The sequence below is a fragment of the Bos grunniens genome, chromosome 27 (assembly GCF_055505025.1).
Source record: "Bos grunniens cultivar Pamir isolate PY7600 chromosome 27, Bosgru_T2T1.0, whole genome shotgun sequence".
NCBI classification, from domain to species: domain Eukaryota; kingdom Metazoa; phylum Chordata; class Mammalia; order Artiodactyla; family Bovidae; genus Bos; species Bos grunniens.
In genome coordinates, this window is record NC_141191.1 from 41,981,246 (window position 1) to 42,000,225 (window position 18,980).

At 46.4% G+C, this 18,980-nt stretch overlaps 1 protein-coding gene and 1 long non-coding RNA gene across 39 annotated transcripts in view; one reads left to right on the plus strand and one right to left on the minus strand.

Moving 5' to 3' along the window:
* Window positions 1-18,980, minus strand: part of RARB (retinoic acid receptor beta) — a 592,139-nt gene that overhangs the window by 143,728 nt on the left and 429,431 nt on the right. For 18 of the 37 annotated variants that reach the window (XR_015156377.1, XM_086380780.1, XM_086380789.1 and 15 more), the window contains one exon: window positions 7,512-7,660. The exons of 2 other annotated variants lie outside the window; for them this stretch is intronic. Coding sequence is in view for 23 of the 35 variants with exons in the window: in XM_086380780.1 (XP_086236906.1) it covers window positions 7,512-7,660 (149 nt within the window). In the remaining 12 variants the exon portion in view is untranslated. Of the gene's footprint in view, window positions 1-7,511; window positions 7,661-7,821; window positions 7,944-10,973; window positions 11,114-13,113; window positions 13,255-15,722; window positions 15,865-18,980 lie in introns of those variants that run through there. 17 more of the 37 variants (XR_015156374.1, XR_015156375.1, XR_015156376.1 and 14 more) reach the window with 8 other exon arrangements.
* On the plus strand, window positions 1,817-15,516 carry LOC147343880 (uncharacterized). Of its 2 annotated transcripts, XR_015156378.1 has the most exons (5): window positions 1,817-6,665; window positions 7,880-8,114; window positions 8,796-12,543; window positions 13,130-13,481; window positions 13,839-15,516. It is a non-coding gene; the product is annotated as an uncharacterized LOC147343880 (long non-coding RNA). The 2 variants fall into 2 exon arrangements; XR_015156379.1 differs by lacking the exons at window positions 1,817-6,665; window positions 7,880-8,114 and having other exon boundaries at window positions 12,538-12,647.

The window sequence follows — 18,980 nt, forward strand, 5'->3', positions numbered from 1 at the left end:
CCGATCTTCCGTCGACCCAGGTTCCACTCCACTCATCTTTACCAGACCACGCTTTCTTCCAACTCCAAACTGTCTGCCTGCCTGTGTCCCTGTTCCAGGAGGAACCCGTCTGTCATGCTCACTCTGTATCTGTGGCGCCCAGCACAGCGACTCTGGAATACAGTTTTGGGAGACTAATTCCACACGACACTAGGGCACAATAGAAGGAGGTGTGTGATCACGCGTCAGCTCCGGCACCCTCATCTTTTGCTGAGTGAGTGATTTGGCCACTTTTCCCCATAAGGGGTGGTGTCCATCTCTCCATCCGTTGAATGCTGGCATAACCACACTGGGGCAGTGGGAGGGACACTAGCAAATGTGACGTAGCCAGAGGTGTGCACACTGGTGTTGTCTTGTCTTACTGATGGGAGCCTGTCCACACCACATGAAGGAGGGCAGGCTAGGCTCACGGGGGAGGAGCCAGTCAGGCTGTCAAGGTCCTGACCGTGTAGCATCAGCTGGCCCAAGCCAAGCCAGCCTAGACAAGAAGACCTGCAGAGAATCATAACCAGTTAGAAATGTCTTTTGTTTTAAGGCAAAAGCATTAAGGCTTTTCGTTAGGCAGGAGAAGTTAACTGATACAAAAGACCAAGGGACTAGATCTAGTAACAGAATGCCTGCCTGAACAACTACAGGTGGCGGTTTGTAACACTGTACAGGAGGCGGTGACCAAAAGTATCCACGAGAAAAGGAAATGCAAGAAGGCAAAGTGGCTGTCTGAGGAGGCCTTACAAATAGCTGAGAAAGAAGAGGAGCGAAAGGCAAAGGAGAAGGGAAAGAGCCACTCAAATGAATGCAGAGTTCCAGACAACAGCAAGGAGAGATAAGAAAGCCTTCCTCAGTGAATGATGCAAAAAAATTGAGGAAAACAATAGAATGGGAAAGACTAGAGATCTCTTCAAGAAAACTGGAAATAACAAGGGAAGAGTTCATGCAAAGATGGGCACAACAAAGGGCAGGGATGGCAAGGACCTAACAGAAGCAGGAGAGGAGCAGGGAGCAAGAGTACACAGAAGAACTACACAAAAAAGGGCCTTAAAGACCCGGATAACCACAGCAGTGTAGTCACTCACCTAGACTCATACATCCTGGAGTGTGAGGTCAAGTGGGCTTTAGGAAGCACCACTAGGAACAAATCTGGTGGAGGGGATGGAATTCCAGTTGAGCTATGTCAAATCCTAAAAGATGATGCTGTGAAAGTGCTGCACTCGATATGCCAGCAAATTAGGAAAACTCAGCAGCGGCCACAGGACTGGAAAAGGTCGGTTTTCATTCCAATCCCAAAGAAGGGCAGTGCCAGTGAATGTTCAAACTACCACACAGTTGCACTCATCTCACACGCTAGCAAAGTAACGCTCAAAAACCTTCAAGCTTCGCTTCAACACTGTGTGAACTAAGAACTTCCAGATGTACAAGCTGGATTCCGATAAGGCAGAGGAACCAGAGATCAAACTGCCAACAAACGCTGGATCATCAAAAAAGCCAGAGAATTCCAGCAAAACATCTAATTCTGCTTCACTGACTATGCTAAAGCCTTTAACTGTGTAGATCACAACAAACTGTGGAAAATTCTTCAAGAGATGGGAATACCAAACCACCTTACCTGTTTCCTGAGAAACCTGTATGCAGGTTAAGAACCAGTCCTGTTGTTGGACTGGTGCACAACTGGGAAAGGAGTACATCAAGGCTGCATGTTGTCACCCAGCTTATTCAACTTCTCTGCAGAGTACATCACATCATCAGACTGGATGAAGCACAAGCTGGAATCAAGATTGCTGGGAGAAATATCAATATGTAGATGATACCAGTCTAATGGCAGAAAGTGAGGAGGAACTAAAGAGCTTCTTGATAAAGGTGAAAGAGGAGAGTGAAAAGGCTCGCTTAAAACTCAGCATTTAATAAATTAGATTATGCCACCTGTCCCTATCCCTTCATGGCAAATAGATAAACAATGGAAACAGTGGCAGACTTTATTTTACTGGGCTCCATAATCACTGTGGATGGTGAGTGCAGCCATGAAATCCAGACACTTACTCCTTGAAGAAAAGCTATGACAAACCTAGACAGCATATTAAAAAGCAGAGACATTACTTTGCCGACAAAGGTCTGTATAATCAAAGCTACGGTTTTTCCAGGAGTCATGTACAGATGCTGAGAGTTGGACCATAAGGAAGGCTGAACGCTGAAGAATTGATGCTTTCTAACTGTGGTGCTACAGAAGACTCTTGAGAGTCCCTTGAGAGAGACCAAACCAGTTAATCCCAAAGGAAATCAGCACTGAATATGCACTGGAAGAACTGATATTGAAGCTGAAGCTCTAATACTCTGATGCACTGATGTGAAGAGCCAACTCATTGGAAAAGACCCTGATGCTGGGAAAGATTGAAGGGAGGAGGAGAAAGGGGCGGCAGAGGATGAGATGGTTGGGTGACATCACCGGCTCAATGGATATGACTTTGAGCAAACTCTGAAAGATAGTGAAGGACAGGCAAGCCCACCTGCTGCAGTCCATGGGGTCATAAAGAGTTGGAGATGACTGAGTGACTAAACAACAACAACAACAGATTATAAAATATATCCCATAAACATCTCCAAAGTAAACCAGGTGTTTCTGGAAGTAGCTGACTTATAAGGAAACTGCTCATCTCTGGCTCTGGGTGATAAGGAGGTGGGAGCTGAGTGGGGATGAGGGGTGGAGGAACAGATAGGGAGAGTGGTCCTGAAGCTGTTGCCATGGACACCGGGCAGGCAGGAGAGGGATGCAGCTGTCCTAGCCCCACAGTCCACCAGAGAGAGCTGATGCCACCTTTGGCATGAATGCTTCAGGCCATCAGCTTCTGAGTTTTAGAAACTGGATGGGCTTCCCAGGTGGCGCTAGTGGTACAGAACCTGCCTGCCAATGCAGGAGACACAAGAAACAGGGATTCAATCCCTGGGTTGGGAAGATTCCTTGGAGGAGTGCATGGCAACCCACTCCAGTATTCTTGCATAGAGAATCCCATGGGCAGAGGAGCCTGGTGGGCTGCAGTTCACAGGGTCACAAAGTCAGACACGACTGAGCGACTAAGTACACACGTCTACTTTTGCAGAGATCAGAAAACTAGGCCCAAGGGCCAAACATGGTCTACTGCCTGTTTTTATAAATAAAGTTTTATTGGAACACAGCCAAGCCTATTCATGTACATACTGTCTGTACGTCCTTTCATGCAACAATGGCCGAATTGAGTAGCTGTAACAGAAACCATATGGCCTCTGAAGCTTAAAATATTTACTGTCTCCTCTTTACAGAATCAATGTGCCAACCCCTGTCCTAGCGTAATCAGCGGAGGTTCCAAGCACTGGCTAGGTCTCAACCTAAGTCTTGAAGGAAAGAGGCAGTGTCTCCTTGTGTACAAGGGAACAGGGAATTTCTCAAAGAACATTACAAGAAAGAATACTAAGATTTTAGCCGATGTTACCGTACTGTGTACAGAAGTCACCATAATACGTTAATGACAGTACAAAAGAATAATTACGCACATATACCGCTTACGATGTGCCAAGTACATGCTCCATAGTAACTCATTTTACATTCACAACAGTATTACAAGGTGGTGATCTGATTAGCTCTGTTTTTCCAACTGAGAAAAGAGAGAGACAGAGAGAATTAAAGATGCTTGCCCAAGGTCAGAAAACTAGAAAACGGCCTAGCTAGGAGTCAAATCCTGGTATTCTCACTGTAGATCCCACACCCTTTGAAAGCTACAAATATGGAAATATTAAAATATGATAAAGGTCAAAACTTTACACAAATTCTAGCTATGAGCAATGCAACTGTTTCTTAAAGACAGCTGAAACTCAGCTTTACAACTTTATACTGTTACCCCTTCTCAGCTAACTACGCCGCATGTTCATCTTATGCACCCTTGGTCCCCTGTAAAAGTTTTATGCACCCTTTGTCCCCTGTAAAAATTTGCCAACGCTTAGCTGGAAATCCCCTGAACGGGACATCCCTGTGGGACAGCTAGTGGTTATGTTGCCATGGTGATGCCGCGTCAACCCACAGCTGCTGACCGTTCCCAGAGGTAGCCCACGGCCCGCTCATCAGCTTCTGAGACCGATACTGCCACCTGGTCCCTAGGGAGACAGAGGTTCTCTCCCCGAAACAATAGTCAATAAGGTCACCCTGGTCACGTCAGGCAGGAGTCACTGTGGATATTCCTTCTTAAAGATATAAATTGGGTTCTCTTTGGGAATCCTACTTTAGAGCAAGGACTTCCAGTCTAGAGCTGCGATCTTTGATCTCCAGGCAAAGGGTGAGCCCACTCTTACAGGTCAGCAGGGGGCCATGGCATCGATCTGCTGGTAGCCCGAAACGGCACCAGGCATGGGGTCCGTTATAAACAACCAGATTGTGGTTTGTTTGAGAAGTTGTTTCTTGACTCATTACCTTATTATTACAAGGGAGAGAGTCCTAATAGTCTTCAATAATATTAACTCTATCAGACTAACAGAGCTTACACCGATAAACGTCTTTTAGAAGGCATTTTAGCAATTTGGTCAAGCCTTAAAAATCTACAGAGCCACTGACCTAGAAATTCCACCTCTACTAATTTATCCTAAGTAAGTTATCAGAGATAAACAAGAGGGCTATTTACCAAAGCATTATTTATAGTAGAGAAACACCAGAACACCTCAGTTGTACAATAGGGGATTCATTAAATAAATTGTGACGTGCCATAAACCACTACATTAATGGTACAGCCTTATAAACTATGCAGTTGCTTACATTTTGGTCATGAAAGATTATTAAATTTAAAAAGAAAGTCAAAACCAGTGTACAATATAAAATTCTATTCTGGTAAAAAAAAAAAATAATAATAATGACAATGTGCATATAACTAATAGAAAAACAGGTTTAACAGGGGTTTCTCTCCCAGGGTAGAACACTGGTTATTTTAATGTTCTATTTTTTTTTTTTTTAAATACAATAAAGTCTGCACTGTACTGGTCATTTTTAAAATGAAAACAAAAGTTATATTTCATTTTTTAGAGTTCTATATTTTTTTCTTTGGTGATTACATCATACTTTTGGCTTCTTAAGCTTTTCAGTTCTATGAATTTTGTCACTATATCTTCCCAGCAAGCCAAAATGCAGACCAGTCTTTCTCAGCAACCAGGGGGCAAGGCGGCCCACGCTATCAGAGACCCACCCATAGTCCAAAGCTATGGTGGGCTTAATCCTTAAGCTGGACAACTGGCTGGCCAGCTCACCTGACCTTTTGGGGCTTACTGTTCTTTACTGAAAAGATATACCCCAGCAGGACTCTGAACAGCTTTTCCAAGCTCATCAAAGTTGCTTGTACTGGTCCCGGTCTTGTTTCTGTTGGGGTTTTTCCTAAAAAGAGTCAGAATCCTGTGCAGGAGGTCAGAGAACTAGCTGACTAAGAGCTGATTAAAACAGCTTGTCCTTCAGAGATTGTGAAACAGCTTAACACGTGGGCAGGGCCTGGGATCTGGCAAAAGCAGACACGCTGGTTCATTTATTTTCCCAGGGCACAAAGGGAGCAGGTGAGTGGAGTTACAACAGCCCTCATGAAGGCTGCTGGACCTAAGATGACAAAGTTTTTTGAAATAAAGGAGTGTCCTTGCATTTAACTTTCAAATGCGCACTAGAAAATGATGTATTTATGCATTGCACAACACACGGACAGAAGGAACTGGGGTTCTCTGAACCTTTCCCAAATCTCAGGGTAAATTTCAGTAGGTTCTGCGAGGGGTTACAGATATTGAGCAGTACTTCGAGGGCACAAAAGCTTCACTTTCCACCCAGCTGCCAGCTGGCCCCCATGCTCACTGCCTTGCCCACCCTATCTAAGGCTACTGGAGGAAGTGGCCTTCCTTTCACGCCAACGTGATCCCAGAGAAAGAGATGTCCCTCAGGCTGTAAGGAATTTCCCTAAGCGGGCCTCACCCTGTAAACGAATACATGCTTATTCAAATGACTTGAGAAGGAAGGAAAAGTCACCTAATCTCTTTGCGGGGCTGACGCTTGGGTGTTTGCTCACGCGGCTCTTCTGGCGGCCGGCTGTGGGTGAGTCACAGCTGTGGTGAGGGTCCCGGGTCCCCCTCATCGTGTTCCCAGGCCAGCAGACACACAGCGTGGCAGACGCAATGCACAAAGACCCGATCGGTCCTTCCCCTGTGTTCCCACCTCTCATCTTGTCTTCGCCACTCCTTGGGCTGAGAGGTTGGGTTTATGTCCCCACCCCTTGAGTTGACAGGCTGGGCTTCTGACCTGCTCTGGCCAACACCAGAACGTGTCAGGGGCCAGAGCCTGCCACCTCTGGGCCTCTGGAGGCCTTAACAGCCTGGTGCCCTCTTCTGGAACCCTGCCCGTGGGAATAACTGGGGCCAGCCCATCGGGAAAAGAGGCCCCCATCCCACAATGGACAGCACCCTCAGAAGCAGAGCCAGCCGGCTAACCTGCAGCTGATCCAGTCCACGTGGAGCACGGCCAGGACCACGCGGACCCCCCAGAGGAACTTGGCCGAGAGCACTGGCCCATGAGTTGCAAACCAAAGAAAAGGCTGTGGTCTCAAAGCCACGCCATTTCAGGATGGTTTGTCACAGACCCCGAGCACACAGTAAGTACCCACCCTCATCAGCCAAAGACAAAATGCCCTGGAACACCCGGGGGGCTGTGGGGTGGGGAGTGGGGGGGGTGGGGGGCTGTAATTTTCCACATTAAACAACACACCTGAACTGCCACCGGCGAGAATAGAAATTAAGCCATGTATCTAGCGAAGGGCTTCAAGACAGACACAAAGCCTTTGAAAGACTGTCTGTGGGTGAGTTGGATCTGCCTATGAAGTCATTCTTTGTTTTTCCTCTCTCTTCAAAAAAAAGTAAGAAGCTCTTTCACTCAATTAAGCCTGTTGGACTCGATTACGACTGTCTAGTTTGATTCAAAGCAGCCATAGAGTCTCTGACACATGTTCAGCCTCCACGACTCCGTAGGCTGGAATTTTAAATCCAGCTCCCCTGAATTTATGACCCACACACAGTAGCGAGTCCCTACAGGCTGAAAATCAAACTGTAATTCAAAGGCCACAGGGCTGAGGAAACAGCCAGAAGATAAATCCCAATTTCAACCTTGGATTCTCTGCAAGTTGATTCAGGGGACTGTCAGTCATATTTAAAAATAAAATAAAACTACAAAGACACCAGACGGCGTGTTCTAAAGAGAAATAGGGTGATGCTTTTCAGGACGCCTTCAAAAGGCTCTTGTTACCTGAAAAGAACTGCTATGGGTTATTTTAAGGGCCCTGGAACATTTGGCTTCCATCAGTCAGCTGGAGAAGTTTCTGCATTTTTAACTAATGAGCTATATAAGGAAGAAATGAAACCATCAAACACAGCCCAGACCACCAGACTGATGGGAGAGGCTGGGATAGATGTCAAGGCGTCCCAGACCTGGAGCTGGCACTCACCTTACACCCCTCGCAGGCGCTGACCCCATAGTGGTACCCGGACGACTTGTCCTGGCAGACGAAACAGGGCTTGTACACGCGGGGCGGCGGAAGCGGAGACGGGGGGCTTGGGACCAGTTCCTCGGAGCTGGTGCTCTGGGTCTCAATCGCTGTGGCAGAGATGCGGAGGGGGAGAAAAGGGAGAAAAGATGTTTCAGTTCATGACTTTCCCCCAGCGGGTTCACAGGCCTCCGTCCCCAATTCAGCTACAACATTGCCAGGACAGGCCCCCAAGGCCAGCTGTCAGGGTGGGCACTACAGGGGTATCTACCGCTAACGTGGGTCTTTGCAGTTCACAAAGCAATCCTGCATGTCTCTCTCATTGGCAGAACACTTCCGCACCGGGAGGGAGGTCATGTTATCACCGTTTTAGCCTCAAGAGAAACAGAAACTCAGAGGAGCGCAGTGACTCATCCAAAACCAACAGGGCCGTGGTGGAGCCAGGACACAGTCAGATGTTCACACCGCACACCCAGGGCTCTTTCAACTCTTGTTCCACCAGCTTCCAGTATAATTAACAGTCTCAGGGATGACCTTCTTGACCCTGCAGTAACTTAACCAAAAGTAAGTCTCCTTTGGGGCAAAGGAAGAAAATGCCCCAGACAGCCACCCAACAATGGGGAGGGTCTTCAGCGCGGGGCCAGAGCTGAGCATGACGAAGAGCAATGGGGGCGAGATGTTTGCTATTCAGGGTCCCCCCTTGGACCAGAAGATCAGCATTGCAACAGAGCTGATTAGAAACTGTGGTCATCAGGGTTCAGCTCAAGCCCATGGGGTCAGTGTGTGCTCAGTCGTGCCCGACTCTTTGCAACCCCCTGGACTGTAGCCCACCAGGCTCCTCTGTCCATGGGGTCTCCCAGGCAAGAATACAGGAGTGGGTCGCCATTTCCTCCTCCAGGGGATCTTCTCAGCCCAGGGATCAAACCTGTATCTCCTGTCTCCTGCACTGGCAGGTGGATTCTTGACCACTGAGCCACCCTGGAGTCAGATTTGCATCTGAACCAAACCGCTGGGTGACTGGACAAGTAATGCTTAAAGAGCACAGCACTGCATTAATAATGGCTCAGACTGATGCTGCTCTTTATTCTAGGTTTACCAACAGGGGACCCCCATCTCATTATGTAACCATCCCGAATCCATGAGAAATACAAACCTGCAGAACTTCAACCCCCAGTATTCTCCCATCCCCACCCCCCAGATTTATGCTCCAAATCAAAGCAAGACGTGGTTCTATTTCTATTACAGGCAAAACTGCTCATAAATGATGATGGAAGTAGGGAAGAGAGTGACTGAAAGTGGTCAAATAACATTCCAGAATCTCCCAAGGTCCAACCACTTTACAACATTCAGTATATTTCTCAGAGTATTAACTCCCAGTCGTTTCACTGTTCGTCATCTCCCAGACCAGCTATTCTACTGACTGGATTGTCTTGTAGCCCAACTTTCAGCAAGTCAAGTCGGCCCTCCTCCCTACAGGTACTGCTCACCCATTCCTGTCCGGGATCCTGGCACCAGGCTAGCCTAGCGATCACGAGCATCTCCCACCTCAGGTGCTGCAGGAGGCTCTGCACTGGCCTCCCGGCCTGCTCTCTTCTAGCCTCGGGTCCATTCTGCAAACACAGTCAGATAGGTGCTCCAGAGTTAAAACCAACCCTCTCCCGAACCTGCCCAAAGCCCTCCAGCAGTCACCGAGGACAGCAAACTCCTTGCTAGGTGTTCAGGAAGGCTACCCCTGATACGGCGCCTTAGTGATGTCATCGGATGCAGTGAGTTTCCTCCTGGACTGACCTCTAAACACTTGGTGTCCGCTCCATCCCTTGAGCAGGCCAAGCTCCGGTGTCAGTTTTACGGGTGTCACACTAAGCATTCTCCATATCTGGAAATTCCGAGACCTTCATATGTCTCACGCCTCTTCTCTCCTACATCTTAGAGCAAATGTCAGCTCCTCACAGATGGCTTTTCTAAATAAGAGGCCCCTTCCCACTCCTGGTCACTGCATCTCATTTTATATTCTATAAAACCCAACTAGTGTCTAAATTTAGAATGTCTGTGCACACCATTTTATATTCTGCCTGTGCTACCCCACAAGCATGGGTCTGGGGAAACCAAGGAACTTAGATGAAATGTTTATAACTCTGCTCCAGGCCCAGAAGAGGTTCTGGCACATCATAGGTGGGTAATCGATAAGTATTCAATGAATTAATACAAGAGCTTTCCCAATTTTCCTTCTTTGTCTTCATTCCAAGCCCCAAATGCCCCTCTAAGTTGTTAAATGGTAAAATTAGAAACCAAATAGCTTTCAAATACTCATTTGCTTCCTTTAAAAGTAATTAATTATCCCTTTGGAAGAGAATCAACTATAATTATAGTATTTTCATAATTCAGAAGAATCTTGGAATGAATTCATTAGAGCTGCACAGGCCTAGTAGATAAATCTAGGATAGTCTTTCCTGGGTAGCTTGGCACAATCACAGCACGTGTTGCATAGGAAGGTCCGCATTTAGGATGTCACAAAAGCTCATCAGATCAGCTATCAAGCTACAGATGCAAAAGGATGCCTCACACTAAGCTAATCAGCTTCATCGAAAGCAAATGAGTCAGAACAGCATCAACAAGAAAGCGGTACAAAATGATATACCACTGTTTGCTAAAATCTAGGGAAACAATACAGAATAAGCTGCAAGGATACAAGGAGATTCCCTGGTGGCTCAGTGGCAAAGAATCAACCTGCAACGCAGGAGACGCGGGTCTGATCTCAGGATTAGGAAAGATCCCCTGGAGAAGAAAACGGCAACCCACTCCAGGATTCTTGCCTGGGAAATCCCATGGACAGGGAACTCTGGAGGGGTACAGTCCATGGGGTCACAAAGAATCGCACATGTCTTAGCAACTCAACAACAACAATAAGGATACGACATGGGGAATAGAGCCAATATTTTATAACTATAAATGGAACATAAACTTTAAAAATTGTGAATTACTATAGTGTACATCTGTAACTTATACAATATTGGCCCATGAACTATATTTCAATTTTTAAAAAACCCAAGATACCGCTACTGCCGTTGTTATTACTGGGTGTCACTGATTCTGAGTTACCCTTGATTATAAAATGCATAGTTATTCTACATTATCATTTAAGAAAGACAGAGTACTGCCAATTAAATTATGATCCAAGAGTGCTTGTGAGAGACAGCCTGATTTCAGAGAAGTTAAAAAATTAAAAGCTTCTGGAGCCCTGGAAAAAAAAAATCTAAGAAAACAAACCCATACAGAATTACCCACAGTCCTTTTACTCGGAGAAAATTATTGTTATCTCGGCATCTGTCCTACAAAACATTTTACGTGAATGTAAATGTTTTTCGTTCATTTTACAAATTTGAATTATACTGTAGATTCTGTTTGCAACTTTGTTTAACTTACTGTGTCATGAGTTTGTTTCCTTGTCAATAAATATTCTTTCCCACAAAACATTCCATCATGATGAGTATCTTTGTAGCTAATCTCAGCACATCTCTGACTATGTCCTTAGGATAAATTCTCAGAAGTAGAATCATTAATTCGAAAGGTATGGTTATTTTGTTATTTCCAGAGGGGCTGTGTCAACTTATACTCCTAGCTATCAATGTAAGTGAGTCTGCCCCTAAACGCCTTCCAGAAGTTTCTGATGGGTTTTATCTGTGTGTCTTTAGTTCCCCTCCAGGGCCCAAGCTGGGTCATCACAACCACAGTTGGTCCTGAGTTGCGTGCAGGGTGGGGAGAGTGTATTTTAACGTCCCACTGGCCCGTGTAGAACAGCTAATCTGGCTCAGTTTAGCAAAGTTGTAAATAGAGTCTTGTTAGGGCTGGACTCAGCTGTCAGAGCTGCCTCCTAAATTTTAGAAGTGGGTGTAATTTCCATAAATACGCCGCTTCGAATTCATGTGTTGAGAGCGTCCAGCATCCCTCCCTCCCAAAGAGAGGAAACAACTGCAGGCGATCTAATCCCACGCAACTTTGCCAAAGCACCTGAAAGGGGAGAGGCCTCAAAATCCTGAGACATGTTATAAAACGTCCATAAAAGCCTTTCCAGGGGAGGGGAGTCACTTATAACCAAAGACTGGATCAGAAGACTTTTTCTGAATAGTTGTACAGATGAAAATGTTCTATTTGGAAGCAATCAATAGTGAATGCTGTGGACTTCTAAGGCTGTGGTGATTTCACCCGCAGTGCTATGAACTTTCCCATATTTGTACAACGGATGCTCATGTGCTTAATTGTTTAATTCCCTGAGTGGCTGTAACATGCCAAGCGTATGTTATATGCTACGGACGGTACATGGTGTAATCCCTTAAGTTTGGCCCAATGAAGAGTAAACTAACAATTAGAAATATAATACAGTGGTTCTCAAACTTGGCTGTATATTAGAACTACCTGGGGAGCTTTAAAACTTCCTAATGCTTAGGCTGTATCTATGACCGATTACGCCAGAATGCCTGGGAGTGGGAGCCAGGCATCAGCGCTTTTTAAAAAATATTCCCAGGTGAATCCAAATTGCAGCAGTTTGGGAACCACGGATAAATAACATATCAGAGAGGGCTATATAAGCCTTATTCAGCTCAGAAAAATCATGGGAGTCTTCCAGAGGAGGTGACCAGGCTGTTTGGAAGAAAGAATTGATTTTGTTGTGGTTTGCAATGTGAATCCTACACGTGCCATGCGTGCACCCCACACAAACATAAATAGAACAGACTTTTATGAAGCAAGAAACAGTGATCTTTGGAAAAAGTTTCCCATCGGTGGTAAAGAATTAATTGACTGTATATAGTCGAACATCCCCTCAAACTGGATAAACGCTGGTCTCTCACTTCTTCCGTGGGAATCTCAGTGGTGCCGTGAGACTGCCAAAGCTGGCTTTAAGCAAACAAGCCATCACGAGCTCCAGAATTACAACGAGGATATGGCATCAATATAAAAGCAGATCTGAACTTCAAGGCACTCTCTGGCTTTTTCGGTAACACAGCAAAAACATAACTTTGGCCAACTTTTATTAGTGCTCCCCTTCCCCGTGATCCCCGTTTATTTCGACCCCAATGAAGACAGTGGGGAACAAGTCAGGTGGGCAGCCCACAGCTCCCTTCAGTTCTGGTGTTTAAGACAGCTACAGAGTGCCTGGCCATTGATCTGCTCCCTGTCATCCTGCTTAAATCAATAATCTATTAGTCCCTTTAAATGAGAGTTAGATTCATCAAATGCCCTTGAGAGGCCTCAAACATTCTGTTCCTTATTCCAAGCAAGCACAATCAGTCTATGGAATGATAAAATTTTTGCTCAAAAACTCTGCAGGCTCAGCAGACAACGTGTCGGGTATTAGCTCATTCAGCGATGTCAGGCAGGCCAAAGAACGCAGTTTTTAGACTTCCCTGGCGGGGGGGGGGGGGGGGGGGGGGGGGGGGGGGGTGGTGGAGGCTGGTGTCATTCAATAAAACAATGGCACTCCAGCCCTCCTGTGGCAATTTCAGTTTGGGGAAAAGCAGCCTTTGAGGACTCATCCGGACCACTTTTTCTTTATTCCCCTGCTTACCTATTGTCCTGTTCAGTTTTGGCTCAAGGTGGCTGCCTCTCCAACAACAGCAGCCTAACTGCGCGCCAGACCGGCCGTCAGGGAACCGCCAAGCAGGAAGCTCTGTGCTCCGGCGAGGTGGATGTTGGGCTCCACGGGGCCCTGCCCAGAGCAGACTCAGCACCAGAGGTGCTCAGGGGCCTTCTCCAGGCTGCCAAAGGAGACAGCCGATCCATACCTGCACTGACGGAAGCTTCTAGCTCATATGCTAAACCTCTCCGTCCCCGCCACGCAGAGGCGGCTGTCACTCGGGCAAACAAAGCTAGAGGCACCTTCCTTTCAGAAAAGCCATCCAAGTCTTGATTGCCTTCACACTAACTCTCCTCCAGGTGTGTCTGGACCACGATCAGCAGCAGACTTCGCGGGGGGGGGGGGGGGGGGGGGCGGGGCGCTGGGGGTGAGGAAGGCTTTTGCTTTAAATGAGTGATTTTCAGACTATCTATGGTAAAGGACTATTTCTTTTTTTTTTTTTTATCATAGATTGATAGTAATAAAAGCAAATCTCGAGGGGGAAAAAGATACAAAATGAAATCTCCAGGAAAAAAGGAATTTCAGAAAAGATGCTCAAAACACAAGCTACAAGTTAAAAAGAGGGAAAAAAACGCTTTTCTTCTAGACATAAAATTACTCTGTCAAATTGCTGGACACATTTCTAAACATCTGCTCTAGCTGCCCCTTTCTTCCAGGACTGGCAAGGGACTGAAGCTGGCACTGTGAGAAGCACAGCTCTGAAGGACTCCAAACTCCGAGGTTGTCTGCAGACAAAACAAAAGCAAACTAAACGAAGTCTCCACCGACCAGATTCTGCACAAAAGCAGAATATCAGCACTCCCAAGTGTCACAGCTTTCTTAAACACTGTCACAACTCTGGAGGTTTAATTTATTAAAAAAGGGGGGGGGGGCAAAAAATAAATAAATAAATAATAATAATGCGATTGCATGTTAAGAGGACTTGGTGCTTATAACTTAACTCACCTGAGAAAACACAGTATAAATGTCCTTGTTGTTACAACACACCTGAGTGTCATTTAAACACACAAAAAGCTTCTAACAATAGCTCCCTTCACAATTCCTAACATGCTTGGCATTCTTCTAAAGGTTAGATTAAGTAGCAGATAACATTTTTAAGAGAAGGCCCAGTATACTGTTTTTCTTTGTTTTTTTTTCTTTGTGAGAATTAATTTACAGCTGGGTAAGCCATGTTGACAGACTTCAGGGTTTTACTTGGGCCTAATTAGACGCGGGCGGGGCAGGCATCCCGCGTCATGAAAGTCTTGCCTTTTTTACTAGAACCTTCGATGATTAAGACAGCATTTTAATGCACTCTCTGGGCAGCCGAGCCTTAAAAGAAAAAGAACGGAGTTGTAAAGCAAAAGGCATTTCCTGCATGGCCGCCGGGGAATTTCGAGCTCCGGGACCCGGTGGGAGGGAGTCGTTTCAGCTAATTAAGGGAGAAGCGCAAAGTGTTGCATTTGGTCAAAACATTCAGTTGGGTTTCATTTTTGTTGGCACCGAAGAGAGCCGGTCTGGATTTCCCCCCCTCCTTTTTCTGTGGATGCACTGCAGGATCGCAAGGCCCACAGCTCACATACATTAGGGAGAAAGTCAAAGGAAACGCCAAAGTTCAACCAAAGTACAAGTAATTAGAACCAGATTCTGCGCTGCGGGCGCGTACGCATGCGCGCGCGCGCACGCGGCCCTTCTATTAAAATAGTCTTTACACGTGAGCGCGGGGGACCTCGCTGCGGCCGCTCATTTAATTTTCCAGTGGGGGTGGGGGCGGGGTCTGCTTTTAATCATCTTTCAGGAAAAGCGGTTTGTTTCCACACTCGGGGGATTTTTCAAATCTGTGAATCGCATTTGAAAATTAGGTGATTGCCAAAGAAAAAAACCTCGGGTTTGGAACGGTCTTGCCTCGCTCCTCTGCTGGCTTTGTTATCCCTAAGCAGCTCCGAGATCAGTCCCGGGTCTGGGGAAGGGGAGGGGAGGTCGGGGCGGGGGGGACGCCGGGGCGGGCTCCGGCAGTCTTGACTCAGTAACCTGCCCGTGACCCTGAGGGAGTGTGTGCTTGCCCGGGTCGCCCGGGATGCTAGCCCAGGGCTGGGGCTGGCGCTCTGAGAACCCCTGCTATTCTCACCGCGCGGGCAACAGGTGCTGAGCACAGGCAGGGGACCAGAGCGGCGGGGAGGACTTTGCTTTTCAAGCCCTTAAAGGAAGGATGGCCTTCCAAGCTGCGGCCCCTGCCTCGGCACCACCTGGGACCCCGGTGGAAGGCGAGACTCTCGCGCGCCCCGCCAGCCCCGCCCCAGAAGTGCCTGCCGAATCCAAACAGGCATGTTAACAAAAGCCCCAGATAATTCCCAGGCCCAGCGGCAACATCGGAGACACCCGGACATAAAAATGCCTTGTTACTGTCCTAACCTCTCCGGAATCCCAAACAATCTGCTGAGTCAATTTGGCACGGGGACTGTGCCGGCTTCCCCTTTGCTCAGGGCCGCCCCGAACCCTCCCCTCCTTGGGCAGTTAGTACATTATTCAGATCTCCAGGCTGCCAGTGTGTTTATGCTCACCAGAAGCCTGCATCTTCTCCCACGGAATTTTGGCAGTGGGTTTTAGTTGGCGGATGGGGGTCAGAGTTGGAGAGCTGAACTAACAGCACCCACCATTTACTGAGCACATACTAAGCGCCCAGGGCTGCCTCCTAGTCTGAAACTAAGGCAGAACCGCACTGACTCCGCCTCCAGCCCCCGGGGAAAGGGAAGGGAGGGCCCCCGAAGTAGGCGCCTTAGCATCTCAGAAATTTAAACACAAAGACTGTTAGTTTTACAAGAGATGTAACTGGCTGAATAGATACTCTTTTTTTAAGATTTTTTTTTAAGTGGACCATGTTTAAAGTCTTTATAGAATTTGTTACAATATTGCTTCTGTTTTATGTTTTGGTGTTTTTGAGCAGGAGGCACGTGGGATCTTAGCTCGCGGAGCAGGGATGGAACCCACAGGCCCTGCATTGGAAGGCGAGGTCTTAACCACTGGGCCTCGAGGGAAGTCTCCTTATTACTCTTGTTTCACTCAAACCCACAGCTTTTAAAGGTTTTTAACCCATCTCCTTCCTCTGCTAGGAACATCGCTAGGTGTGATGTGCTAGGGCCTATTTACTGGCATTGGAGAACTGCAGGGTTGGGTACCTCCTTTTCTTTTAATCGATGTTTATAATTTTCCAAACACTGACTTGAATCAAGACATGGTTAAATTTGACAAGATAGTCTAGGCCTTATCGAGAGAGATGGGCGGAGGATCCACTGATGTTCCTGTACTGCAGCTACACCTGCCTGGGCTCTTGGCCAGCAGCAGAAATTATTCCTGGGACTGACTTTTACCATGGGAAGCGCTGTCGTATTTTCCTAAGGGACTATGACACATTCAACACCTACATTTCATTTTTATAATATGCTTTCTTGCTTCAAGGAACATAGTCGAAAATTATCTCCTAGGTTGTTTTAGGTGACGTTTGTAACAGACGATGCTTTAGATCACTATTTTCCAGGACAGACTAAGATAGCGTGTAACAGGTTCAAATAAATTCTCTCTTAAAATCACTTAACGGCCCGACACATCTAACTACTTATTAATGATGTGAGCAGAGAGGCATCAGAAATGGAAGCCGTTAACGCAACAAACGCTAGACCCAGTCTCTGGAGTCCAGTATGGATGAAGCTAATTGCATCGCAAGAGGAAGGTCCCTGAAGAGTTAATCTCCACACCAAATGATTCAGTCTTATATTCTACTTCCAATCAGGATTCCCATAATTCTTAAAAAGCAATTATTACACTAACAAATAACATTCTATTATCTGCTCAAATTTCTTACACCCACAGTGAATTAAAACAAGAGCATTAAAATGTATATCATCTTAGATATACAATTCTTTGCTTATATCCCATAAATATATTTGAAAATCACACTGATACCAGCCTTACAGAAAAGTAATGAGGGGAGGATACTTTAGGGGAATAGTTTTAAAAGAGTACATTTTGTCACATGGAAATTTTTGCCACTCTTCCCAGCTCTGAGTAAGTTCAAGGGTAAAGACACTAGAATGTAGCCAACCCCTCTTTTGCAACAAAGTAATGCTGTACTTACTGGGTCACCATTTGCTGCAAAGAAGTGTCGTTTTGTTATATTTTCTTGTTATTTTACAGGTATACACTCATATTAGTGGCTTCAAAATAACTTAGAAACCAATTCAATCCTCATCATCTGGGTTTTCTTGTTTCCTAAAAAGAACTAAAATGCCCTGAACCTGCTGAAAACCCTTTGAGGAAGTGATGGGAAGGTCATGGGCTTTGCTGCCAGAACCGCCTGGCTGGGATCCCTCTTCTGCCCCTGATTACTTTAGTGGCCAGAGAGTTTTCTTTCCTTCTCTTACCCCAGTGTCCTCTTGGACACTGCAGATAATCCTAAAATTTCTGCTGGTGAAAGAGACAGTATGTTTGCAACTTGCCCAGCACAGTGTTCAGTAAGTGATGGTCAACCCAGACCTCCCCATCCGTCCACTTTTCCCTCCAACTTTTTAAACATTGAACAGTGGATCTTAACTAACACTGATTTTTGCCCCCTAAGAGATAGTTCGGAGAAGGCAATGGCGCCCCAGTCCAGTACTCTTGCCTGGAAAATCCTATGGACAGAGGAGCCTGGTGGGCTGCAGTCCATGGAGTCGCTAAGAGTTGGACACGACTGAGCGACTTCACTTTAACTTTTCACTTTCATGCATTGGAGAAGGAAATGGCAACCCACTCCAGTGTTCTTGCCTGGAGAATCCCAGGGAGGGGGGAGCCTGGTGGGCTGCCGTCTATGGGGTCGCACAGAGTCAGACACAACTGAAGCGACTTAGCAGCATCAGCAGCAGCAGCAAGAGATAGTTGGCAAGGTCTGGAGAGATTCTGGCTGCCATAACTGGGGGCAACTACAGGCATTTATTGATCACAGGCCAAGGATGCTACCAAACATCCCACAATGTACCCCAGTGTTCACAGAAGCACTCTTCACGAAAACCAAGAAACGGAAGCAACCTAAATGCCCACAGAGGAATGGATCAAGATGTGGCACATGTATATATATAATGGAATATTAGTCGGCCATAAAAAATGAAACAGTGCTATTTGCAGCAGGGGGTGCTAGTGGTAAAGAATCCACCTGCCAATGAAGGAGATGTAAGAGATGAGGGTTCAGTCCCAGGGAAAAGTGGACGGATGGGGAGGTCTGGGTTGACCATCACTTACTGAACATTGTGCCAGGCAAGTTGCACACATACTCTCAGGGTTGGGAAGATCCCCTGGAGAAAGGAATGGACACAACTGAAGTGACTTAGTAGGCACACAAGCAGCAATATGATGGAGCTTGGGATTATCATTCATGAGTGAGGTAAGTCAGAGAAAGACAGGTGCCAGGCAGTGCCGCTTATATGTGGGGCCTAAACGAAGTGGTGCAAGTGACTCTACTTACAAAACAGAGCTAGAATCTCCAACGTGGAAAACAAGACTTAATGGTTACCAAGGAGGAAGGGAGGGAGCTGGGATGCACTGGGAGACTGGGGTGACGTATGCACACCACTATATATAAAATAGATAGCCAATAGTTAACACAGGTCACTTCTATGCAAAACTCTGTAAGGATCTACATGGGAAAAATCTAAAAAACACATATCCACTTTATATATATATATAAAAAACTGACTCACTTTGCTGTATACCTGAAACTAACACAAGAGTGTAAATCAACTATACAGGGCTTTCCTGGTGGCCCAGCGGCTGAGACTCCAAGCTCCCAA